General features: G+C 37.6%; 1 protein-coding gene across 1 annotated transcript in view; it reads right to left on the bottom strand.

Annotated features, from left to right (window-relative positions):
* unc13d (unc-13 homolog D (C. elegans)) overlaps positions 1–26919 on the bottom strand; it is a 32840-nt gene that overhangs the window by 4105 nt on the left and 1816 nt on the right. Inside the window, exons 2-32 of the mRNA XM_053512332.1 lie at positions 26246–26290; positions 26010–26060; positions 24792–24839; positions 24291–24398; positions 23596–23655; positions 23410–23476; positions 23019–23187; positions 22419–22463; positions 22240–22311; positions 21975–22044; positions 21516–21620; positions 19566–19658; positions 18212–18312; positions 17877–17994; positions 16086–16207; positions 15781–15871; positions 15634–15690; positions 15385–15482; positions 13712–13763; positions 13376–13506; positions 12236–12356; positions 8230–8382; positions 7941–8036; positions 7657–7863; positions 6686–6760; positions 6337–6416; positions 4730–4835; positions 3115–3186; positions 1903–1986; positions 1619–1739; positions 1063–1186 (exon numbers count right to left, since the gene is read on the bottom strand). Of these exons, the coding sequence (XP_053368307.1) occupies positions 1063–1186; positions 1619–1739; positions 1903–1986; positions 3115–3186; positions 4730–4835; positions 6337–6416; positions 6686–6760; positions 7657–7863; positions 7941–8036; positions 8230–8382; positions 12236–12356; positions 13376–13506; positions 13712–13763; positions 15385–15482; positions 15634–15690; positions 15781–15871; positions 16086–16207; positions 17877–17994; positions 18212–18312; positions 19566–19658; positions 21516–21620; positions 21975–22044; positions 22240–22311; positions 22419–22463; positions 23019–23187; positions 23410–23476; positions 23596–23655; positions 24291–24398; positions 24792–24839; positions 26010–26060; positions 26246–26290 (2942 nt within the window). The remainder of the gene's footprint in view (positions 1–1062; positions 1187–1618; positions 1740–1902; positions 1987–3114; positions 3187–4729; positions 4836–6336; positions 6417–6685; positions 6761–7656; positions 7864–7940; positions 8037–8229; positions 8383–12235; positions 12357–13375; positions 13507–13711; positions 13764–15384; positions 15483–15633; positions 15691–15780; positions 15872–16085; positions 16208–17876; positions 17995–18211; positions 18313–19565; positions 19659–21515; positions 21621–21974; positions 22045–22239; positions 22312–22418; positions 22464–23018; positions 23188–23409; positions 23477–23595; positions 23656–24290; positions 24399–24791; positions 24840–26009; positions 26061–26245; positions 26291–26919) is intronic.

Below are 26919 nucleotides of genomic sequence, written 5' to 3'. Positions count from 1 at the left end.
TAAGTTTTTTTAACACTATTTTGTTCTTTAACATAAATTTTAGTACTTATTGTTGTTTGTAAGAAGACTGAGAGTAACGTAATTTCAATTCCCTATATGTATGTACTGTACATGGAGCAGAATCGACAATAAAGTTGACTATGGCTTTAACAGATTAAGAAAGTACCTTACAAAAAGTTTCTTGTTTTCCGAGGAAACACACACGAAATAAGTCTGAATAGAAGAGTTAATCTGTTTTGTCTCAGCTAGTCAGCTAATTACGTGTCCTAGTTAGCTAGTTAGTTGTTGTTAATTCATGTTGTAAATTTATGTTGTTTGTATGTAGCACATTGGTCCTGGTGTACTGAACTTAAAATGACAATAAAAGCCTGCTTAACTTAAAAAGTTCTAGGTGATCCCAAACTTTTGAGCGGTAGTGTATATATATATATATATAGAGAGAGAGAGTGTAGGAATGTGTTTTCAATCCAACTATTGCCTGTTCATTTTATTTCTCTTTGGTGCTCTTTGTAAAAGTTCCTTTTATGCAGAAATGTTTTCAAAAGCATATTTTGCTTATGCCATATTTTTGTATGAGCCCAAGACCTTTACACAGTACTATAAGTAAAACAGCTGTTAGGTTTTACTGAGCTTGCTGGAGAATATGAGTTCTCCTGGTAACTTTGTCACACTCGCTTCTTTCTGTTTTTATATAAATCCCAGGAGCGTACATTAGGTTTTTGGTTTCCATCTGAAAACTGGTCTGTCTTGTACTATATTTCTTTCTTTACAGCCATGCATATATCCTCCTGTAATGTTATTTATTTATAATTTTTCTTTTGTTATATATGGAAATACTGAATGATTTTGTACATAATTATGCAGACATGATAAACATATATAACCAAATTAGTACAGCATATAATATGGTGCCTAAGACTTTTGCACAGTATTAATATACTGTATATAAATGTATTATTAGATATAGATTTTGTACACATGGTCAGAACCAGAATTATTGGCACCACTCTTAAAGAATAAATTTTGTTCCTTATGCATTTCAGTAAGCTTGATTTTACGTACAACTCGAAGCACTCCTCGAACAGCGGGTTGAGGTCCCGGGTTTTGACCTTGGTGGATCGTATGTCCACTTGTGGGAAAATATGCCTTGGCTCCAAAGTTATCTGAACAAATGGGTCACTGAAACCTGCAGAGTAAAAAAAATCACTATGACTTTAGATCTAATTAGCAACATTAGAGATTAAAGATTAGAGATCGATTCTGTCTGCGCAAAGTAGTTAAGTAGTTAATGACTCATTAATACTGTATCTCTGTTTTACTGTAATGATGATGAGTAAAAATGAGAAAAGTTAAATTTCTATTACACTGGTCCCCGTATAGTAAATGTAAAGGATTTAGTGGTAGTGAGGGAGTGACCTTGTCATAAACTGATCATTTCCAAGAGATACAATGGTCTCAAACCATACTACAATATATCTTCTAATGTTCAAGGAAAGGCAAGATTTACAGTATATCAGGTTTCTATCCAGAAAATCCTATATGACCTTCACTAAAACATTTCTTTCTTTGCTTGTGCTGTTTGACTCCTCTAGCAGGTTGGTGCTGTGTAGCCGTGTACCGTTGGAGTCGAGAGGAATGAGATTCACTGCATTCAGCACTTCCACATGCAGTTTGGACTCAGAGCGCTTGTACGAGGTGATGAGCGTTACCGCGCCGTATTTCTCACCATGACACACTTTCTGTCGAGACCACAAACAATATTATGTTCTCAGGGTGCAAACTTGGCGAAGTAATTATCGTCCCGTTTTACAGCTCTGTGCATAGATAAAAGCTAAGAAATATCAGGGAATTTAGCAATCAATCTTATATATTATGTACAAATATAGACATTAGAAACCATACCTGCTCCCACACTTTCTTCTCAAAAAACTTTTCCATCAGCTGCTGGCAGGTCATGGAGTTGAGCATCAGGTGGTTTTGCAAGGTCTGAAGCATGGAATAAAAACAGATCAGTTCATGAATGGGAGTTATGAGTCAAACCAGACATTGGATTGTGCAGAACATCAAATTATGAGAGTAAAAAACTCCCTTTATTTCTCTATACTGTATAACTCCCTGCTACATTAATGCACTTATCACAGTGTTTCACTAGTTCTTGGATACCATCGAGGTAGAAAGTTTTCTCAGTACGCTAAAGCCATGATCGAACTGCCTGCTGCACATCTGACACGCTGGCCTTCCAGGAACTCCTTTAATGACTTTTCTAAGCATGTGGAAATGGCTTGGAGTGAGATCAGGACTGTACAAGGGATGTGGCAGTAACTCCCAGCCGAGGTCCTGTATTGTGCGAGTGGTGCTCGTGAATGATTGTACAATGATAGTACAATTCACACAGACAGATGTGTCACTTTCGCAAGAAGAAAGATGTTCACAGGAACGACTGCAGTGGGCTCCGTGCCAACGCGGCCGGGATCGTCATGTACAGACGTACAGCCTTCTTTAAAATGTTTGCAACATTCAAACGTTTTGCTGTGGTTAAGAGTTTCATCACTGGACTGTACTTGAAGTCTTCTGTAGATGTCAATCATTTTTATGCCTTCATTCACCAGAAATTTCATCACAAGTGTTAGTTTGCCTTGAATGCCAATTCCATCAAAGCTCTGCTATTTATTCTATGTATTCTGATCCAATCGTATTTATCTATAAGTTAATTTTATATCTTAAGCATCAAATTAAACCCATGTCGATGTGTATAGATTCAGTACATAGCCGCTGAATACATTCGTCTTTTATCAAGTTACAGTAAGGAAGAAAAAATGTATCTTTCTTCATTGAAAAATAAAATTTAGAAAAGTGAGGTTGAAAAAAAAATACTTAATGAAGTGGTAAAGAAAAAGCAGAAAACGTTAAAAACTTTTACACATATTAAACTATTCTCATTAATTTTTTTCTTTAATAAACTGAATATTGTCCTATTTTAGGAAATATTAGCCAAAAATATATATAAATTTTTTTCAGATTTTATATTCTGACTTAAAAGCATTACTTTTTAATTTTAAGTACAAATGGTCAAATACAGCTGGTTAAAGTCATAAACCTGGTTTAACTGCTGACCTTATACTCTTCTGTGTGTAGCGTTTCAAGTGGTAGTCCATTCCCTTCAGCATGAAAACACTGCTCCAGACACTGGCAAACACACACAGACACACACAGTTTCAGATCTAGCTTTCAAATAAACAGCATGCCACTTTTCTTGGAGAAAATAATCAGTATTCGATGGGGAAGCTGATGTGAGAAGCAGATTCAATGCAATACGGCTGCACTGGAACAACATGCCGTATGCAAGCACCTGGGTTTGCAGGTCAGGTTCTGGACATGCATATCCATGTCAAGAAAGTAATTAAGGAAGATGTTCTTGCTTTTTTCTAACATGTGATGAGTCAAGAGGAACTACAAGCTGCACGACACAGTGGCTGCCATCAGAGAATTAAATGGTTTTATGGATTTCTGGAGAATGTTGAAGTCAAAAAAGGACATTTTTACATTTTACAAACTAAATTTAGTTTATACGCAATCTTTTGTTTCACGTCCAAAACTTTATTTATTACTACTGTAATGTTATACCTTTAGATCACTGACATATATTTGTACAAACCGACATTAAAAAGTGGGACCGTTCATCAACTACCAAAGTCAAACCGGATAGAGGAGGAGGCTGACGATGCTCTAAACTTAAGTTTCAGTATTGTTCATAATGTTTATATTAATATTCAACGATCTTTGTAATTAAAAAGTTGTGTGTGCAACAAAACTCAACATTTTTTCCCCCTGACCTCGTTTGCTATCACTACCTTCTGTTTAACTCTACAAAATCACAATCAAAGCATTTAATAGCATCGTAGCATACTGTGGCTTTCTGTAAATGTCAATCGGTTTTACGCCTCAGACCAAAATGCCTCAGATCTTAAGATTGTTTTTCACACCACAGACTGGCAAGTCATACAGCGTACAGTAATAATAACAAAAAAAATTCCGGCTCAAAAAGCTCTATCATGTTACCACGTTTATTACCGTATCATGTCCGGTTCCTGAGATATGGCCAGGGTGACTTGGTTTACTGGTTCTTTAAAAACCCTAATTTTTTTATATATTCAAATGATGTAGTAAGAAAGAGGGAACCCTTCGCCCCATTTTCCAGAATTCCAGATACGAGAATTTTCCAGCTACCCCTAAAAATACCTTCAACAGCAGTGTGGATTTATAGTAAAAAAAAATAATAAATGCATGTTTTTTTTTTCTGTCACACTTGGAGTAAACAGCTTAAATAATATTCATTAAAGTGCTTTAAACCAATGTTTAGGACTAAAACGTTCACTATTCTGTTGAAGGATCAGGAAGATAAGGTATTTATCGGTCATAGAGCAAAACTAACCCGTGTGACTTTATACCTGACTTGCTATGATGGCTCAAAAATGTGCGACATGGACTGTTAAGAGATCAGATTGGATTTTTTCACACCAGACACACACCTCAAGTGGATCTGGATCAATTAAGACAGGTTTCGTAAATAATGTTGGGCTTCAATGGATCCTCGAATGTGTCTGAAACATGAAGATCTTCTCAAGAGACACATCATGTTCTTCAAGCTTAAAGTATCACTCCTAGCTGTTATTATTGAGAATTTCCTCTTTTTACATTTTTAAGCCTTGTTGTTTCAAGAGGTACACACCTGGAGAGTAAACTTCAGTCTCTGAAAGAACACTGTGCTGCCGTCCTCCTGCTGTGAGACCTGGAGCAGGATCTTCACCGAGTTCAGCCACAATGGCGTCAGCAAACTGACACACACACAACACATACATTATAAATACCTAGGGTTAATGCTGGGAGACAAACTGGACTGGTCAGTAAACACAGAACATTTATACAAAAAAAGTCAGAGTCGACTGTTCATTCAGAGAAAACTGGGCTCTCTTAGCATCTGCAAAAAGCTCCTACAGATGTTCTTATACAGGATAAAGTATACAGATACAGATACTTTATCATGTATTCCGGGTCACACGGGCTTGGAGCCTATCCCAGGAGACTTGGGGCACGATGCGGGGTACACCCTGAACAGATGCCAATACATCACAGGGCACACACACTACCAGCAATTTGGGAACGCCAATTATCCTAATCTTCATGTATCTGGCCTGTGTGAGGAAACCCACCAAGAGAAGATGCAAAAGGATCATTTGTTTTGCTTTTTTTTTTAAATAAACATATAAGGGCTCAGGATTGTGCAGTATGGAGTGACGTATACTTTTTTTCAGCACAACCTAGGCAACATGATGAACTGAATTTGAGTTCAACTACCCAAACAAGACTGAGCAAAAAATTAGAAAATGGGTCACATAAATAAAGAAATAGCACAGAAACACATGATCACGTGTTTTTATTGTTCAGCTGTTTCTATAATAATTATAACTTGAATATGCTCATTTTGAGAGTTCCTCATTTTTGCGAAGTCATTCCCATGCTCCAGTAGTGGTGAAAATTTCCCCTTTATAAAAGTAATGATGACGTTTGTTCTACCTGACATATCCAAAAACCCAAATGCACAGGTTGAAGTATGAAGCCGCCACTTTAACCCTGGAGCACCCCTGGGGTCATATTTGACCCAGACGTTTACTTCACCGTTATATTTAACCCACTCACCAAAGTAACGATTTCTTTTTGCATTACAACCCAGTGTGCCCTATGTGAACCCATAACACTGACATTTAGTGGTAACTGACTGAACTAACCTGATTTTTTTTCACATCAATCATGGCTGCTACTGTGGTAAACCTTTTTGCAGGTCTGTTCATTTTACATGTTTTTTGATAGGTTGGCATGTTTGATGCCAGTGTTTTTAGTTTCTGCCCTAGAGCAAAATTTGATGTGCATAGTGATTGATGAAAAGTTAAAATCAATAAATATATTTTGAAATGAGAAAATTTATGTCATGAGTGAACGTAACCAGTTGGTAAAACATACTGGACATCCCAAGGGGTCATATATGGACCATGTCATTACATGTAGTAGGAAAGGGTTAATTTTTAAAAAACACCTGTTTTAGGATTCACTGGGTCTGTATCATCATTTCAGCCAAAGAAGATAGATTTCCTATTAGGATAAGGTGGTCTGGGTTTTCCAGGGTTAACAAAGCAATGAATCTCTCTCTCTCTCTCTCTCTCTCTTCTTTTCTATTAATTATAATTAATTATTAAATAAATCTCTCTATTGATATATCAATGCATTTTTCTGTACATATCATGAAATATTTAATTTATCCGAATATAAAACAAAGCTAACCTGTTAAAGTTCTCCTGTACCAGATTTTCATTCATATACTGCAGTTCCTTCTCCAGATACCGCATCAGAGGGTCCACAGCCTAGACAGACGGCACAAGCACCCTTTTAAGCGACATTTTACAGAACAAGCTACAGATTACACAAATCTACAACATGTGTTTGATGTAGTTTGACCCTTTCGACATTAAAGAAATTTAACGCTCTCCTGCTGTAGCTGGTATCTAGAAGACAGCGAGCGAGTTAATCTCCCAGACTGCCTCCCAGAATCCCTTGAGCTTTTTACTGCTCCACTGGTTCCATACAAAGGTTTGCTAAGTTAACAAAATAGTAGTAGTATTACGGGACGCACATCCTCCGTGGATCTCGAAGGGAGCCGATGTCGCGTGGCCATCCTTCGCACGTAATCCTCGATGTCCGTGTGCAACTAGAGAGAAAAGAGACACATGGTGTTTCAGATCAAGACTGCTCCAACCTCCACACACACACACACACACACTCTCGGACAGTAATTCTGGCTGTAAAACAAACTGTTAAACTGTAACAGTAAACAAACTGTTCTTTTCTAAGAAGTTGTTTCAGCATTCATTTATGGAAGGAGTCTCCAGCGCCAGCACATTTTCGAGACAGAAAGTCTCGAAAGGAGTTTATTTTTTGCTGTTTCACATAAATATAACCAGGAAGAAAAGAGAGTCTGTGGAAAATCCATTTTTTTATAGCTGCTATAAGGAAAGTGGATGTTTAATGGATGTTCCACTCATTGTCTATACCGCTTGATGCTGTATACAGGGTCACAGGGCGTCTGGAGCCTATACAAGGAGACAAGGTGGGGTACACCCTGGACAGTGTGCTGATCCATCGCAGTGTACACACATACTATGAGAAATTTGGAAACACCAATCAGCCTAATCTGCATGTCTTTGGACTGTTGGAGGAAACCGGAGCACCTGGAGGAAGCCCACCAAGCACGGGGAGAACATGCAAACTCCATGCACATTAAGGTGGGAATTGAACCCGGACCCTGGAGGTGTGAGCCAACATTGCTAACCACTAAACCACTGCGCCGCCTTGGACGTTCCGCAAAAAAAAATTGGGTTTAAAGTAAAAAAAGAAAAAGTGCAGAGCTAAGCATTTTTTGAGACAAAGCTAATTTCAGGGCCAGGGTCTACACCAAGGTTTATCTAAAACAACTAAATGATTAAATCAACAAATATATTTACTCAGATGTATCTTTAAAATGTCTACTTGTGAATTTAGTTTATTATTAAATGTCCAGAGACTTCTTGAAACTTTTCAAATTGCATCCCTGCCCCTGCCAGTTACCTTCCGGCCCAGAGTGTCGACGGCCGAGCGAATCTCTCGGTTCAGCGCCGCCTGTGTGTGTTGCAGCTGCGATGGCAGTGTGTTCTGAAACTGGTTTTCTCCGATCACGTTCCGGGTCCGCTCCCGAAGCCCCGCCCAGTTCAGCTGCTGAGGTAGGCGGGTCAGCACCAAACGTAGGTGCTCCAGATCATTTACTACGACACACAGCTTAAGAGACAGAACCAAATTATTTTAAAGCGCATCCTGAATTGTCATAGAGAATATTGTAAAGGGCAGTTATTCACCATGTTAACAGCACTGCTTGGGTCGCAGTTCTCGGAGAGCTCCTTCACCCGAGCCTTCAGCAAACGGCAGTACGTGGAGGCAATCTTACACATATCCTAACACACACACACACACACACACACACATAATGGCAGAATTATGGCAAAGCTTGTATATCAACAAGGTAACTACAGTGCATTCAGGGATCAGGAAAATGGGAATAGGAATAAATATATATAATACCTTTTAGATTTTTACAATGTAGGTGTGTGTGTGAGAGAGAGAGAGAGAGAGAGAGAGAGTTTTTACCTCTGTCAGCTTGACCATGAGCATGAAGCCTTCCTCTGAGTCGGGCCAGCTCAGTTGTTCCCAAAGCTGACAGATCGGTTGCAGACAAGCTGCCAGGTCCACGGCCGAGGAGCTGTGCTTTATGGGTACTGCTCCAGTCTGAAGTGGCTGCAACTATGAGTACACACACACACACACACACACACGTTTGTTAATTTCAGTGGTAAATAACATATAAAAAAATACAGAAAAATCTTATCAAGCAGCATACATTTATTTACATTTAAAGGTCCCCCCCCCTGAATGCCACAATACAGAACTAACAGAAAACACCACCTGTATTTTATTACTTTTTCTTTTGTCAATTTAGATATTCTTTTTGGTAAACATACTAAGTTTGTGTAGCTTTTTCAAATAGATTCTCCCAAAAACTGACAATGTTCAGGAACAGTCCCAGAGTCAAACATACAGACCCAGACTCATACACTGTCTCAGTCACACACAGACTCAGTTTCACACACTGTCTCAGTCACACACAGACTCAGACCCAAAATCAGACCCAGTCTCAGAGTCAAACACAGTCTGAGAGTCACACAAAGACCCAGAGTCACACACAGTCTAAGAGTCCTACACAGACTCATTCACACACAGTCTCAGTGTCACACAGTCTCAGAGTCACACACAGTCTCAGAGTCACACAAAGACCCAGTCACACAGTCTCAGAGTCACACACAGACTCAGAGACACACACAGTCTCAGAGTCACACACAGTCTGAGTCACACACAGTCTCAGAGTCACACACAGACTCAGAGTCACACACAGTCTCAGAGTCACACACAGACTCAGAGTCACACACAGTCTTAGAGTCACACAGACTCAGAGTCACACACAGACTTAGAGTCACACACAGTCTTAGAGTCACACACAGACTCAAAATCACACACAGACTCAGAGTCACACACAGACTCAGAGTCACACAGACTCAGAGTCATACACAGTCTCAGAGTCACACACAGTCTGAGTCACACACAGTCTCAGAGTCACACACAGACTTAGAGTCACACACAGTCTCAGAGTCACACACAGACTCAGAGTCACACACAGTCTTAGTGTCACACAGACTCAGAGTCACACACAGACTCAGAGTCACACACAGTCTTAGAGTCACACAGACTCAGAGTCACACACAGACTTAGAGTCACACACAGTCTCAGAGTCACACACAGACTCAGAGTCACACACAGACTCAGTCACACACAGACTCAGAGTCACAGAGTCTCAGAATCACACATAGACCCAGAGTCACACACAGTCTCAGAGTCACACACAGACTCAGAGTCACACACAGTCTTAAAGTCACACACAGACTTAAAATCACACACAGTATCAGAGTCACACACAGACTCAGAGTCACACACAGACTCAGAGTCACACACAGTCTCAGAGTCACACAGTCTCAGAGTCACACACAGACTCAGAGTCACACACAGTCTCAGAGTCACACACAGTCTCAGAGTCACACAAAGACCCAGAGTCACACACAGTCCCAGAGTCACACACAGTCTAGGAGTCACACACAGACTCAGAGTCACACACAGTCTCAGAGTCACACAAAGACTCAGAGTCACACACAGTCTCAGAGTCACACACAGTCTCAGAGTCACACAAAGACCCAGAGTCACACACAGTCTCAGAGTCACACACAGACTCAGAGTCACACACAGTCTCAGAGTCACACACAGACTCAGAGTCACACACATTCTTAGAGTCACACAGACTCAGAGTCACACACAGACTCAGAGTCACACACAGTCTTAGAGTCACACAGACTCAGAGTCACACACAGACTGAGTCACACAGTCTCAGAGTCACACACAGACTCAGAGTCACACACAGACTCAGTTACACACAGACTCAGAGTCACAGAGTCTCAGAATCACACATAGACCCAGAGTCACACACAGTCTCAGAGTCACACACAGACTCAGAGTCACACACAGACTCAAAATCACACACAGTCTCAGAGTCACACACAGACTCAGAGTCACACACAGACTCAGAGTCACACACAGTCTCAGAGTCACACACAGTCTCAGAGTCACACAAAGACCCAGAGTCACACGCAGACTCAGAGTCACACGCAGACTCAGAGTCACACACAGTCCCAGAGTCACACCAAAACCCAGAGTCAAACATACAGACCCAGACTCATACACTGTCTCAGTCACACACAGACTCAGTGTCACACACTGTCCCAGTCACACACAGACTTAGACCCAAGATCACACCCAGTCACAGAGTCCCACACAGTCTCAGAGTTAAACACAGTCTCAGAGTCACACACAGTCTCAGAGTCACACAAAGACCCAGAGTCACACGCAGACTCAGAGTCACACGCAGACTCAGAGTCACACACAGTCCCAGAGTCACACCAAAACCCAGAGTCAAACATACAGACCCAGACTCATACACTGTCTCAGTCACACACAGACTCAGTGTCACACACTGTCCCAGTCACACACAGACTTAGACCCAAGATCACACCCAGTCACAGAGTCCCACACAGTCTCAGAGTTAAACACAGTCTCAGAGTCACACAAAGACCGAGAGTCACACACAGCCTCAAAATCACACACAGACTCAGTCACACACAGACTCAGAGTCACACACAGTCTCAGAGTCACACACAGACTCAGTCACACGCAGTCTCAGAGTCACACACAGACTCAGAGTCACATACAGTCTCAGAGTCACACACAGTCTCAGAGTCACACACAGTCTCAGAGTCACACACAGTCTTAGAGTCACACACAGTTTCAAAGTCACACACAGACTCAGTCACACACAGACTCAGTCAAACACAGACTCAGTCACACACAGTCTCAAAGTCACACATAGTCTCAGAGTCACACACTGTCTCAGAGTCACACACAGTCTCAGTGTCACACACTGTCCCAGTCACACACAGACTTAGACCCAAGATCACACCCAGTCTCAGAGTCCCACACAGTCTCAGAGTTAAACACAGTCTCAGAGTCACACAAAGACCGAGAGTCACACACAGCCTTAAAATCACACACAGACTCAGTCACACACAGTCTCAGAGTAACACGCAGACTCAGAGTCACACACAGTCTCAGAGTCACACACAGACTCAGAGTAACACACAGTCTCAGAGTAACACGCAGACTCAGAGTCACACACAGTCTCAGAGTCACACACAGACTCAATCACACACAGTCTCAAAGTCTCAGAGTCACACAAAGACCCAGTCACACACAGTCTCAAAGTCACACACAGTCTCAGAGTCACACAAAGACCCAGAGTCACTCACAGACTTAGAGTAACACACAGTCTCAGAGTAACACACAGTCTCAGAGTAACACAAAGTCTCAGAGTCACACACAGTCTCAGAGTCACACACAGTCTCAAAGTCACACACAGTCTCAGAGTAACACACAATCTCAGAGTCACACACAGTCTCAGAGTCACACACAGTCTCAGAGTCACACACAGTCTTAGGGTGTCCAAATAGCAATACAAAGAACGTTTTGCATTTGGGGAGAAAGCAGAAGTACATACTGTAAGCTAAGCGTGCACTGTTAAATCAAATTACGCAAAGGCACAAAAGACAGAACCTGTACGTTTTATCTGGTTTCAGTAAGCTTGGTAACCAGAAGTGTAACTTTTCTGTTTATTAAGAAACAAACATAAAACAAGACATAAAACCCTTTAAATTAAAATTATAGCAAGAATAAATGAAAGTTTTATGTCTACAGTAAAGCTGTAAGGTTTAATAATGCTAACAATTCCAAATTACCTCCGACATCAAATTAACCCTGAAATGTTTTAGCTACTATATTGGTAAAGATCTGAAATTTACACAAATTTAGGATGAGCGCTGAATCACTGCAGGTCTTCACAAAGGGCCTCGAACCCCAAAGGGTTTTAATTTGATGAATAGCCAACACTATTTATGCTGCAGCTGATCCTGTAGTAAAAACAAACAAAAAAAGACCGGATTACCTGATCCACCTGCACTGCTTTCTCCACTCGCTCCATCGTGGTGCTGAACGCTTTGCTCAGCCAGTACGGCAGAGCCTCACGGAAGTCCTCGTGGAAGCTCGTCAGCTGCAGCAACTTGTCTCTGACCGAGAAACAGAAGCAGCTGTAAGGTCTGCGTGTTTTATATTACAGGAGATGTTTTAATCCAGAAAAAGACAAGACTGTAAAACTGGGACTTTGATTGAACTGAAAGCTGTGTAGCACCATCCTCTCATGCTTACACCAATCAGCCATAATATTAAAAAACAGGGTCAGTCTGAGCTCTCTGACCTGTCTGTGGATACTTGAATTTTTTTTTAGCAGTTTGTGCTAGAGTAGCTTTATTGTGTGATCGGAGCAGACGGGCTGAGCCTTCACACCCCATGAGCAGATATTCCAGCTCCAAATACTACGCATCACTATGGGTATATAATGCGACGCCATGTAGAAATGTAGTAAAGTAAAAAGTACAGATATTCGCTGTTGCATATAGTGGCGTAAAAGTAAAAAGTATGCTCTAATAAAACTATCTAGTAAAACTACTCAAGTACATATATGTGAACTTATGTACAGTAACTAAGTAAATGCATTTAATAACCTTCCAGCTCTGCCCATGACCCGGGTGCTGGTTAAACAGTTGTCGTTCCTTATAGGACTTTTTTGTAACCACTGCATCCTGGAAACATCCCACAAGGCCTGCTGTTAAAGCACAATTTTGGCCCTTGTTAAAGCCTCTCAGATCTTTATACTTGCCCATTTTTCCTGCTTTTATCACAAGAACTTTGAGAACCGGTTGTTCCTGTACTGTTTGATATATACATTGTAATAAGATAACTAACATTATTTTTCCTGTCGGTGTTTTTTAAGTTATGGCTGATCAAAACATTTGGTAAATAATTGGCAATATATTTATATATTTATTTATATATTTATATATAAAATTGCTGTTTTAAAAAAAAAATAAATAAATACCAAGTGTCATTGCACAAGTACCTACATAAACAGCCACAAAAGTAAGGAGTGCAAAAATGCCTTGGAATACAACTTTTGCTATCGTCTCTACAGTATATTATATAACTTATATATCTTTGCCATCAGGTCTTTAATGTCTAAATGTTTCACCTCTTCTGTAGATAAGCTTTCTCTTTGTGGATGGCCTGCAGGCTCAGATAGACAGGAAACAGACCGTTAGCCAAAGACTGATCCATAGTATTCTCCAACTGACACAGCATGTCTCGAAGCTCCTGTGACAGCTATACAAACACACACACGCACACACACACACACACACACACACACAAACACACATATGCACACATTGACCTTAATTAAGTACTCTCTTTTACATAAACAAGGAATCTCCCCAATGTCTATTTGATGGTTATGATCTAAAGCAACAGGTTATTATTATCTCCTCAATAACACACATTTCATAAAGAAGAGGAGGAAATTTCTCACCAGTGAGTCGAGTTTCTGGTACACTATTGTAAACGCATCTAACTGCACAGCACTGAGAAGAGACAGAGAGAGGATTTTTATTATTATATTTAATTAATGATTAAGCATATAAAAAGTTACTATAGTTTACTTGGTGGTTAAAATGGTAAAGGTAAAAAAAAAACATAAAACCTAACAACCATAACATTTTTTAATTTTTAATTTTGATTGTGATGTGAGAATAGATAGTATATTCTGCACAAATAAAATAAAATATGTGATAACTGCTAAGACTTGATGCTATACTGTGAACAATTTACATGCATGTTTGCACAACACATTTATTTGATTTATTTATGTATTTAAAAGATAAAGCTCAGGCATCCTTGACCAAACAGTTGAATATCCAAGTGTGTTTGAAAATAATTCAATAGCTGATGTATCTCTAGCTGATAAATCTTTAAGGCATGAAACCTGAAACAGTCGGGCTTCCACAAGTCCAACAACAGAAAATATTGATATTTCATGCAGCTATAGATGAGCCCAAAAAATATTATTGTGTTTAGAGAGACTCTATTTACTGTAGTTTCTTTTCACAATATTTAACAGTAAGGACTTCCTTTTTCTAGAAAATGGGCAAATCATTGTTGCAATGCACAAATGAAGCAAACTACGAGGGGCTTTCAAGTAAAACCAGGGCTTGTGATGAAATTTCTGGTGAATGAAGGCGTAAATTCGATGGTGATTATATTGTTTTAAAGATCCCATTTGTCTGTGAATGAGGATCCATCCTGGCCGAGGATCATTTCTAGTTAATTTTATTTCATTTATATAGCACTTTTAACAATGGACATTGTCGCAAAGCAGCTTTACAAAATTGAAAAAAAGAAAATTAGGCAAATTTGTTGAAAATGGGAGGAATGAGATCTTTATTCTGCACAATAAAAAGTCCTTGGTTGACTTGAACGGCCCTCATATTTAGTCTTAACATAAAAAATTGCTGCTATCACCTGTCCTTTTATAATTCTTCCCCATATTTTTTTTTTTTTTAATATTATTTTTAATGTATAATTAATTTATATTTTTTTTACATTTCTTTGCAAATTATATTCTTATTTAAATTTCTGTGTATCGTATATCTTATATTTTCCTTTTGTATTTTTTTCTTAAAGTTTTTTTTTACTTTAATTTTATTTTACATTATTGACCATTTTTAAAAATTGTTGCATGTGCCATTTTTTTTTATTTATTTGAATAAGCATTTAATGTTGCTCTGTCTGAAACTTGTGTTTAGAAATGATCTTGACTTATGACCCGTAGCTAATTAAGGACTCAGTCTTGACCTGGTCTTGGACCTGAAAATGGTAGGCTTGTCCATGTCACTGTATATTAAAGTACGGTACAAAAAACTTATGCAAACTTAATTATTTTAATTAATTGATTTAAAGACAATTTGGTTAAATTGTTCAATATATTTTCTCTTGTACACCACTGCATACATGGAACTAAACCTTTAAAAAAAGAGACAGAAACAGGAAAAAGTGGGAAAGTACAGTATGACTATTAAAATGATCCCTTATTGTAAGAGACTGGTGGCCTATCATATTCGTTTATTAATCTTTTGATTATACATCTATTTCACTGATGCTAAAAAATACCCCTATAGCCTTATTATATATGTTTACCCTTGTTACCTGACAAACACTCTGTTCCAGACGTCTTTGCTGAGACGGATGTCCTCCTGCACTTCCTTTATCAATAGAGAGAAGGCGCTAACGGTCTCCAGCAAATCCTGTAACAGATGCAGTTTAAGTTTCAGAGTTTACAGTAAGTTTCAGTTCCATAATTGAAGGTCAATGTTCATGATACGTCGACCTTCAAAAAAAAAAAAAAAAAAGAATAAATAGAAAATGTGAATATTTATTAATTGTTTAGCATTGCACCTTTTTCATTGGCTGATGCAGTCCTTTCTTAATGTTGAACCACTCCTCAGTGCCAGTCTGTAAGAAATCCAGAAGCAAAATCATGCAGCTAATTTCACTCAACTGTATCAGTAGTGTTGATTTATATTTGTTGAATGTGTTTCTTACCAGAACTGCATCAATGACCTCGTCGTGTAAGGCAAAGTTTGCTGGGTTGAGCTTCTGAAAAGCACGGGTCTTACAGATCTGGACCAGAACCCTACACACATACATATACACACAATTATTATATACTCGGCTAATTAATGCTATTCTAGGACGAAATCCACCTTAAGTTTAATCTCAGTCCCCATTTGCATAAAAAAAAAAAAATACAGTTTAGATCATGCGCTCCAGAAAGGTCAAAACTGTCAGACATTCCGACCCTACATGGGGACGTTTGTTTCCATTTCATGGTCTTGTGGGTGCCGTACCTGAGCAGTGTGTGTAGTCGGGGTGTGCATTTGGGCGTCGGGGGAAAGATGTCTCTGTACTTGGACACTAAACACAGACCGTACTGCAGGAAGCCATGCAGAGAGTCTCCCAGCTCTTGTTTCTGTTAACACACACACACACACACACACACACACACATACGCACAATGACTTTACGTCTGCTGTATATAAAGAAACATTTGTAAAGCGGCATGAGCGCTCTTGCACTACTTCATAGCCATCTTTAACCACATCAGACATGTGAGAAAAAAATGGTACAAAAAAAACAGCAATGCTTCATCTGCAACTATTTCGACGTCAGCGACAGCAGCGGCACACACTGCATCTCTCTGCACACCTACTATCATACTCCTACATTGCAGAACTACAGAACCCAAGGCACATGTTACCTACACAGAAAAAAACCTGGGAAAACCCCCTGACATGGACAGATTTGTGACACTGCGTACACATTCCTCTTTTTCACAAACCAGAAGTGAAGGCCTAGCTTTATAATATTAATACCAAATGTGATGAAAACTAAGAAAATGTCATATAAAGATTTCATCGAATTATTCTAATTAATCTTGACTGATTAATTCAGTTCATTTCAATCTGCTGGCTACATTATGGTGTCGCTTTTTTATGATTTGATGATGATGTGACAGTGGAGACATTTTGATAGCCAGTATCATTATTGAATTATTCTTACAAATACAATTTTCCTTATAGTTTTGTGTGAAAAAAACACTGGGGTCAAAAGTAAGTGGACACCTGACCAGAGCACCCATATTTGGTTCTTTCCCAAATTGTTGCCATGAAAAGTGGAAGCACACAACTGTTTAGGATGCCATGAAGATGTCCATAATGTATCATTGCAAATCTCCTCCACTCTAATCTGTTTTGGGATGACAACCCCTGTGCACAAAGTAAGCTCCATGTGTTAGGACTTGGGTCACGCTCTAGTCTAGTAGAAAGCTTTCTCAAGGGGAATTAGGGTTAGTTTAACTGCAAAGGTGATGAGAGATCCCAGAGATGTTCTACCAGCACATAGAATATAATGGTGAATGTCCACATACAGGACTTTTGGCCATGTACAGTAATATATTACTGGAAGAAAAAACTTTTTGTATAAATGTCGTATTTTGGGTCTGGTTTTCAGCATTCGTTGTTAGATGTTAGATGAGTAAAAAAAAAAAAAGCATAATAATTTTTCAGTAATAACTCAACCTATGAACATCCTACAGTATTTTGCCATCCAATCACATGACCTATGTTTTTTTTTTTTACATGAAAGTGTTGTTGAATTCTAAAATTTAGGTCAGTAGATGCTGATCAGTTTTCTGTAACAGCACATTTGACAAGAGTGCGGTTGCATTCGAGTTGTTTATTAAGTACTTTTGCAAGAGGTCTCCAGTTAGAGGCGTAAAATTGTGGTGAGATGACAAATAATCCGAATCCTGACCTCACTCCAAGTCATTTCTATATGCTTGAACTGTTAAAGGAGTTCCTGGGAGACCAGTGTGTCCAATGATGGCTCCAGCGTACTAATAAAACTTTCTACCTTGATGGTATCAAAGCACTAGTGAAACACTGGGATAAGTGCATTATTGTAAAAGGTGATTATAAAAGAAAAAAAGGGAGTTTTTAGTGATTTTAAATTAAACTACTTTTATCCTGTGGTTTTAAACAAAATATTGTTTGAGAAAATAAAAACCTCGCCCAAAAGTCGAGTATAAATTCCTATAACACTTTTATAACAGATTTTTTAATGTTTTGAGAGCCTACAACCTGTTGGTACGGGAGTTCCTGCTGGTCCCAGTGGTACTCGATACTAGTCAGCTGCTGAAACAAGATGGTAGAGTCCACCTCCAGGCTCTGATACAGTTTACTGTAGGCCACCCACTTCCTGCACACACACGAACATGCACATGCACACATACACATCAGTCTTTTATCAAACCCACTGATCTTATAATGAGAGTCTGCATAAACATGCTGATTAGGCACTAAATAGGAGCATTTAGTACCAACTACTTCAATTCATATAAAAACAAAGGCGCATATCCTAGACTTTTTATTTTTTATTCTTATTATCAGTGTACGGTATGTATACAGAAACTTACGCCAGGTCCTGAAGGAAAGGTGAAATATCATTCTGACAGGAATAGTACTCCAGCAGCGTGCTAGCTTCCCCACAGAGCTCACCCTTCCAGGGACCGCTGTCCTGATCGCAGACACAAACACACAGATTATCAGCAGAGCCACAAAGAAAGACAATAACACACCCATGCACTTGACATCACTTTAAACATTACAGCGTTCTGCAAAATACAGTAATGTCACAGTATGCACATTACTATAGTACATCTGTTCTACTATATGCTGTAGTTTAGCGTCTGTAAAGCAGACTGATTTTTTTTTTCTAGAGATAAATGGAATAATTTTTTTACCAAGAATGTCGTCAGAGCTAGTTAAGAGAATATTAAGAGAATGTTGTGCAGTGTTAGTTAAGAGAATATATTATCCTGTGTCCAATTGTCAAAGGATGCATACTTATAGATAGATAGATAGATAGATTAATGACATTGTTCTGAGATAAATATGCAAATATGCAAACTAGAAATCTGAAAGTTTGAAAGAACTCACAGATGCTTTTAACTGACCTTACTTCATTTGTTTTAATTATTATTATTATTACATTAAATGATTATATTTAATTAATTATTTTTACTTGTGTAGGGAAAAGGATTAGGGCCAACATAAAGAATCCCTCATAATTCAATTTTTTTTCTTTGAATTCTGAATTTTATTACAAAATTATTTATTAACCTTTTTTTCTGAGTGCCTTTTGCCACATTTAGAATTGAATCTTTTTCTCAAGATTCTGACCTTTTTTTTTTTTTAGAATTCTGAATTTTATTTTTTTCAGACTTATTTTTTTCTTAGAATTCTGACTTTAAACTCTATACTTTATTCTTAGATAAAATGTGAGTTAAAAGTCAAAATTCTAAGAAAAAAAGTCATTACTATTTTTATGGCGACCCTAATCATCTTCTGTACTTATGATAATGGATCTGAAACACATCAAATGTTAAAAAGAGGTGGAACTTCACAGTCATGTAGTGCTTGCTCATCTAGTGCTTGTTTAACAAGTGCAGCTGAGTACAGAAAATAAAATCATTCATGGTTTCTTACAGAAAAAAGAAATACATTAAATAAACACATGATAAAGATTATATAAGATAAATAACATTACAGAAATTAATAAAGGTTTATAGGAACATTTGACTTGACCCAAACATCATTTTTCTTTCCCTATTATTAACTTGTACATGATTTGACACAATAAAAGAATATTTGTAAAAACACATAATGTCTTTCATTAAGAAATGTAAACATTTCAGCCATTAATTAGCTGATTAATGTTCAGGATGTGGTAGTGTATTCATGGTTCAGAGTGTTAGTTAGAGTGAATACCTGTTGTTTGGAAATGTACGCCTGCACAAACTGCTGTAAAATGCCACTGTAATTCACGTACAGACTCCGGCCGGCACTCAGAGTATCGTCTCTCTGTCAATGACAAACACACAGCCCTGAGCACCTTTCCCTTTTTATCAACATGAAACAATTGTCACGGTGTTGAATGACACTGGTTCAGACATGGAAATGCAATGTGTGTGGTGGCCTGGGAAATCCCTTCACAGTTTTCCCCTGTTTAAAGTTCTGAAACTGAAACTACTACTGACTTTTCTGACCTCAAATACTGTAACCTTCTCTTTTGAAGAGTTATGGTTTGGTTACTTCCAAAAGTGAAAATGGCATTTAAAGGCTTCATTGTAACTCACTCACTCTCACTCATCATCATTACTGCTTAATCATGTGTTCAGGGTCACGGCTCTCCTGGAGCCTATCCCAGGAGACTTAGGGCACGAGGCGGGGTACACCATGGACAGGGCGCCAATCCATCGCAGGGCACACACACATACACACGGTCACACACTACAGGAATTAACCTAACCTGCATGGCTTGGACTGTGGGAGGAAACCCGGAGTACCCGGAGGGAACCCACCATGCAAACTCCATGCACACAGAGATGGGAATCGAACCCGGACCCTGGAGGTGCAGGCGACAGAGATAACCACTACACCACCGTAACATTTTTGAACCCAGAATCTGATGTCATGTTGCTGTTTATCAACACGATCAAACGATAAAATATGAACAGTATAAGGAAGTCACACTTAGCTACTAAGCTTTTAGACTTTAAAAGCAGACGTCTATTTTTAAGTTTGCACTTAGTCAAAAATGGTACTTTATGCTGTGCAATGTGATCTTTGCATGAAGGTAATTAAACTGAACAGCCAAACAAAATATATATATTTTTTTGTAAAATGTATCTCTTAAATTGAAGTGCTAGTGTAAGTTACAGGTGAAAAACAATTATTACAGAAAAAGAATTATGTGTTAAAAGTATACAATATAAATATTAACATTTTCTTGTGTGGCTCAAACTGCCAAACACAGATAAAGAAGAATGAATTGTCATACTGAAAGTGCAGATAAACGGCTGGTCAGTAAATGTAAAAATACAGGAAGAGCCGCAGCTATGGCACAGCAGTCTCATTTGCATGTTCAATTCAAGTCGGCTTTTATTGTCACTTCAACCATATACAGTTCAGTAGGCAGTGAAACTAAACACTGTTCCCCCAGGACCAGGGTGCTACATACATGTAACATAAATGAACAGAAACTAACTAGCTAACTAGGACACCTAATTAGCTGACTATCTAAGACAAACCAAATACAGCAATCAAAGAAAACAACTAGGGACTGACCAATGTAATTCAAAAAAATGGAAGAATAGAAATAGAAATTAGGTGGAAATAAAAATCTTGCTTGCTTGGTGACGTTGCATTCTAAAAAAAAAATGGACAGCAGAAATCACGGCTATGTTTAATAGTGAAAGTAATTCATTTCAAGAATTTGCACCCACACAGTGATGAGATCACCTACGTACATGGCCACTCAAAACCATTTGTTAGTGAGGCTTATCAGAAAAAAGGCTTCAGTTTGCATAAGGATTGGATTATGCAGTAGAGAAAAAGGTCATGTGGTCTGATGAGTCCACACTGACCCTATTCCAGAGTGATGACGTATCAGGGTGATTTCAGCTCTGCTCCATTTTAAAGGGTGTGAGTAATTGGAAAAAAAGGGAACAACTTTTTTATATATATATTTTTCTAATTACATCAATAATTTCCCACTGAAGACGTTAAAGGGCTCTAAGATGACAAACTGCTTCTTTAAATGAGATTTTAATATTAGCTTCTGTCATTATGCTTGACTATTTTAGTGATTGCATTGACCCGCATTGTTTCTATCATATTTTCAGCTTAATTGCTCAGTACATAGATAACGACATTCACCTGTTTGTGGATTAATTTGACCTGCAGGTGACACTGCCCTCGGTCTGGGTACGTCTCTGTCCGAGGCTGGAGTATGTACCATTTGTCCTCTGTACAGTGCAGCTCCTATAACATAGCATGTAGACCAGGACAATATTAAAAAAATTAAATAGTAATATATATGTTAGTTAATTCATTGAGATATGCATGTCCTTATTAACGAAATTAAGTCCCTGTTGATAACATTTACTAAATAAAATACAGTGTATACAATATAATATATTTGAACTCCCATAAAGAAGTGCAAACTGAATTACTATCAGGGTTCATGTGCCTTCTAAAAAACAAACTGATTTCAAATATGTAAAATTTATTGCAACCCATGTTGCATTTTACAATCTGATCATTTTGATTTCAAGGTTATATTTAGTAAACTTGTGGGTTAAGTGAATGTCATGTTTTACATTAGTGCACACCTACCTGCAGTTTGAGGACAATGTTTCCCAGGAAGTCATCTTGCCCTTTTTCCTTCTTGGCCTCCTTTAACATCCTGTAATAAAATCAGATCAAAAAGGAAATAAAAACAAAAAACAAAAATGTTTCCACCTTGCATGTAAATCAGTTTCACCATTAACTGTCAGCATGGCTGTGGGCCTATAAGTGGGTTTGTGTGTGTGTGTGTGTGTGTGTGTGTGTGTGTGTGTGTGTGTGTGTGTGTGTGGGAAAGACATAGCGGCACCGTGACCTTTTCAGCCCGTGGAAGTTTGTCCGGAATTCATCGAGTTTCTGAGCAAGCGACACCTCCTCATCTTTATCCCTGTAATGCAAGCGGAGTCTGAGTCAACACGAACACACTCCACCTCATTCAACCACAGCAACTCAGTCCGTGATAAAACCGACACTTTGGCCCACTTTACTACTCACCACATTTCCAGATGAAAATTGGTTGACTTGATGTCTTGAAACGGCCTGAAGAAAAGAGAATGTAAAGCTGAAATGATCATGAACCAGATCTGAACTTGTGCATCTTTTACACATTGATAATACAATCCAGTCTATTATATGTATATTTTAGCAAAATAAATAAAGTTTATAATGAACCTAAAGATACAGTCCCAGTTTGACCATCATTACAATTTTTTGTTCAAATTATATATTTCACGAGTGGAAATTCTGCTTTTAATTTAAGCATGAAACCTTTTTTTAAACTTATGTAGGTAGCTTTTGAATAAAGTGCTAACACACACTCTTCAGTTGTTAGAATGATGCAGCAGTAAACTGAAGCATTTCCTCTGACATATTAAAGTCTTTTCCTTCCTGTGCAAGTTTAACTCGGCTATTTGTTATGGAACTCTAAACGGCCAGGGTTAGGGTTAGGCCCAATTAATGCAATGAGTGCACAGGCTTAATTAACAGGATGTCCTAAATATACAGTTATATGTCTTAAGCCTTTAAAGAAGCTAATACAGTATATACAATGTGCATAGATAGATTTCTTTCTTTCTTTCTGTTCTTTACACTCACAGTTTAAATGTTTCATCCCACACTGGATTTAGAGTCTGTTTCTTTACATCCGTTTGGAAGATCTCCCCTTGCTGGCCCGAGTCCTTCACCACGGCCTTCTGCGGTTTGCTGCTCTGAGCCTCTTGACTTTTCTGTAAGATGGTCAGCAGGCAGTACGGATCACTGAAGCCTTACACACACATGGAAATAGGGATAATGAGGAAATATCTCCTCACCATGCGGGACCTCACATGCACTCACTCAGAGGAACGAGAAGTCTTTATCATGCTAATTTTTTGACATCCTTTTACCCTCAATAAGTTTGTCATAGAGGGATAAAATTAGCTACAACATATCACAAGTGAGGTCACGTGATTTTGTACTAATAAACAGAGAGGAAATGAGTTGGTACCACTGATGTCCTTTCCCAGAATCCCTTTGGCCTCCTTGACTGTGATCTTCAGGCAGTAAACCGGTGGCTGTACAAATCGACCAGGGGTGAACAGCGCATGTGAGAAACCACACAAATTCCATGAGTAATCAACTCAAAAAGCTGATTTAGGATAATATAAGATTATTTATTTAATTAATTTGTCACCACTGCAGTTTCCACTTTCTCAGACAAGCTCTTGTGCTCAGCGTCCGTCATGCCGAAGGCCTGGAAGACATTTTAATGTGTATTACTAAATCTTCTAACATCATAAATTATCATTAATTACATGAACATTCTCTACAGAGAAACTAAAAATCTAATTAAGAAGATGAAGAAGATATAAAAATACAAAGAATAAGGTAAAAAGACTGATCTAATTTTTATATTAGTTAAATTAAAATGTTTAATTAAAACAACAGATTTAGATGAAAACTAAAATTAAGAAATACAATAGTGTATAAAATATAATTTTATTATAATTTGTAAAAATATAGAGGCAAAAATATTTTATATTAATTATGTATGTAATTTAAGAAAATTAAGTAAATAAAAAATTAATAATCTTAAATTAAAAATGATAAATATTTTAAAAAATAAGTCTTTAACTTTAACTAAAATAATACAATTATATTGATATAAAAACTACAAACAGATATAAAAACTGAAATCTATATGAAAATATATAACCTTGACAAAAGTTAAAATAAAATTACTATACAACAACTCTAAACTTTTTTTAAATAAATACCATTTATAATTTTATAAATATATATATAAAATATATATAATTATTGGGAGTGTGTGTGTGTGTGTGTGTGTGTGTGTGTGTGTGTGTGTAAGTGTGTTCACAGTAAGCTCACCTCTTTAATATAGTCGTGAAGCTGACTAGTGCTGTACTCGATGTTGGTGGTCGGTTTACCCAGTCTGTGTTTGATGGTGTACAGCAGCTCCTTGTACAGCGGTTTTAACTGCAGGATTTAAACATTTTTTGAGATATGTTTCTTTATTAATCCTCTGCCCGCATAATAGGTCTGTGTAGGCAAATTCTACATTGTATTGTAGCCAAATGTACTGTATGCAGAAAGCATGTTTATGGACACATTTTACACAATGCTGTGTAATTAATATAAAGTAAATCATCTCTATGCATATAACAAAATGATAACAACTCTGCAGAGAAACATAATTCTGTAAATGTAAGTTTGTATTTTTGCAATCATTTCTAGTTATGACTATGCCTTCAATTTGAACCAGTCATTCTCAATTCTCACTTATTTATAGAGTGTGTTGACCATTATAGTGGTCTCACTAAATTAAATAAGAGTGCACCAAAAAGCTATATTTTTTAAATAATCACTCACCTCAAACTCTTTGTGCCTTTTCTCCCTTTCTTCTGGATCTTCAACATCCTGAAAATACAAGCTTATTTGATTTGTAATGAAGGAATCTTTTAGTTCTTAAACTGATGAGTTACCATAGGAAATTTCAAATGGTGAAGGACCATGGACCGTGCAGTATAGTTAAACTCTTCCATCCATCCATCTAGTCCAACTAGGGACCATGGAGGGCAATGGTGACCCTTGTATTTATTCCCTCCGATCAACATTCACATGCTCATTCACACACTACAGGCAATTTGGGAACGCTGATTAGCCTAATCTACATGTCTTTGGACAGTCGCAGGAAACTAGAGTACCTGGAGGAAACCCATAGTACTGGTAAATACTGACGGAAATTGGGTTAATTTCACATTTTTTCCATTTGTGTCATTTAGTTCCCTATTTCTATTTCCCCAAAAACTGTAAAATGTTACAGAAATTATTTTGTATACTGTTAAAGCAGATTTTTTTTAAATAACTTAGTTAATATTAGAAACATAATAAGTTACATAATGTGCTAAGTATTCTTATGATGTTTTCTATGTTTCTTATCTATCGAACATATACGTACTTACATGACTATATCACTAGTAATGGGGATATTGTTTTCTAAACTGGAATTGATTATATATAAAGATAATTTTTTTTATAAGGATTGATTATTTTACATTATATTTTAGGTAATTTTTTTGAAAAATTGTGTGAAATCTGTGTGAAATTGTGTATTAGTCCAGGTTTTAGCTATGCTTGTCATTTAAGTGCTTCAGATAATAAATAAATAAATAAATAAATACATAAATAAATAAATAAATAAATAAATAAACAAATTAATTAATTAATTAATTAATTAGCAATAAATGCTAAATAAAGCTTAGCAGGTGGGTATTGGCATCAACTAATACTCAAGCTTTCGATACCAGTACTGTATATCATCATATTGTAAATGAGGTGGCAGTGCATCATCTCTAGTATTTACACATACAGTTTTGTGTTTATTGTGTATCATGTTCTTATATTTGTTGCGGTGTGCTGCACTTGTCATTTTACCTGATTTGTCTTTCTGTCCAGCATGTTGTAAAACTTATGTTTACAGTCACACTGCATATGATCTTTACCTTAATTGAAAGTTTTCCCAGAAAAAGTTCAAACCTAAACTTTGACAAATACGATCTTTAAACAAGCTTAACCTTCTGTGTTTACCTTTCTGTCCCTTAGTTTCCTCGTCATGCCCAGCTTTCGTGCAGGAGAGCCCTGAATGACACGAAAATCCATACAGATGTAATTATACCAGCAACCAGCAGCTCTAATCACAGCTGCCCGTAATCATACAACACAATCACATCTGTGTGCTGTTATACAGGACATGTTTATTTTTTTTTACCTAAACAATATACAGTATAAAGGAATATGCAGTATGTAATATAATGCCTTTGTACCTGTCTCTGTCTGCTTCGAGTTGATCCTGAACCAGACGAGTGACCCTGTGTATCCAGACAGCGGGGAAAGAGAGTAAGCAGGGAAAAGGAAAACATTATTCAGTTATAGTGTGAATGTAGACGATTTAAGGCTAAAAGACATTTATTAAAACTTCTGGAAACTCCAGACATAAAAAATTGGTTCCTTATGGGTTCTATGTGTCTTTTTTAGATGGAAACATGCCAGTTTCTATGATTACAGATTTACTGAATCTGTGTGAGAATATACTGTACCCTCTGAAGCAAATTGAAATTTTGCATAGATTTGTTTTTTAGAACGTTCAAATCTTTAAAGCTTCTCTGGTGAATATGAAAAGCCATCATGATTGACACGACTAAATGTTTTGCTACTGTAGCTATCCTTTCTTTAGAAAGAAGAGGAAATGAAAGAAAAGTAGATTGCTACATGTCTATCACGGTGACTTTTCATATTCACCATAGAAGCACTAAATATATGAAAATTCATCATGATATACATGAGTCAATCTACTTTTCTTTCAATTTCTTCTCTTTCTAAAGACTGGAATTTTTTATTAACTAAATGTTTTGCTTAGCAACACTTCAGCAAACCTGCATACTGCAATACATTTGGTTTGATACTAAGAATTAATAATAGTTGATAACAATATCAGCTA

The sequence above is a fragment of the Clarias gariepinus genome, chromosome 14, assembly GCF_024256425.1.
Source record: "Clarias gariepinus isolate MV-2021 ecotype Netherlands chromosome 14, CGAR_prim_01v2, whole genome shotgun sequence".
Taxonomy (NCBI): Eukaryota; Metazoa; Chordata; class Actinopteri; order Siluriformes; family Clariidae; genus Clarias; species Clarias gariepinus.
The sequence above is the reverse complement of the archived record's forward strand: the minus strand, read 5'-3'. Positions and strand labels throughout refer to the sequence as shown.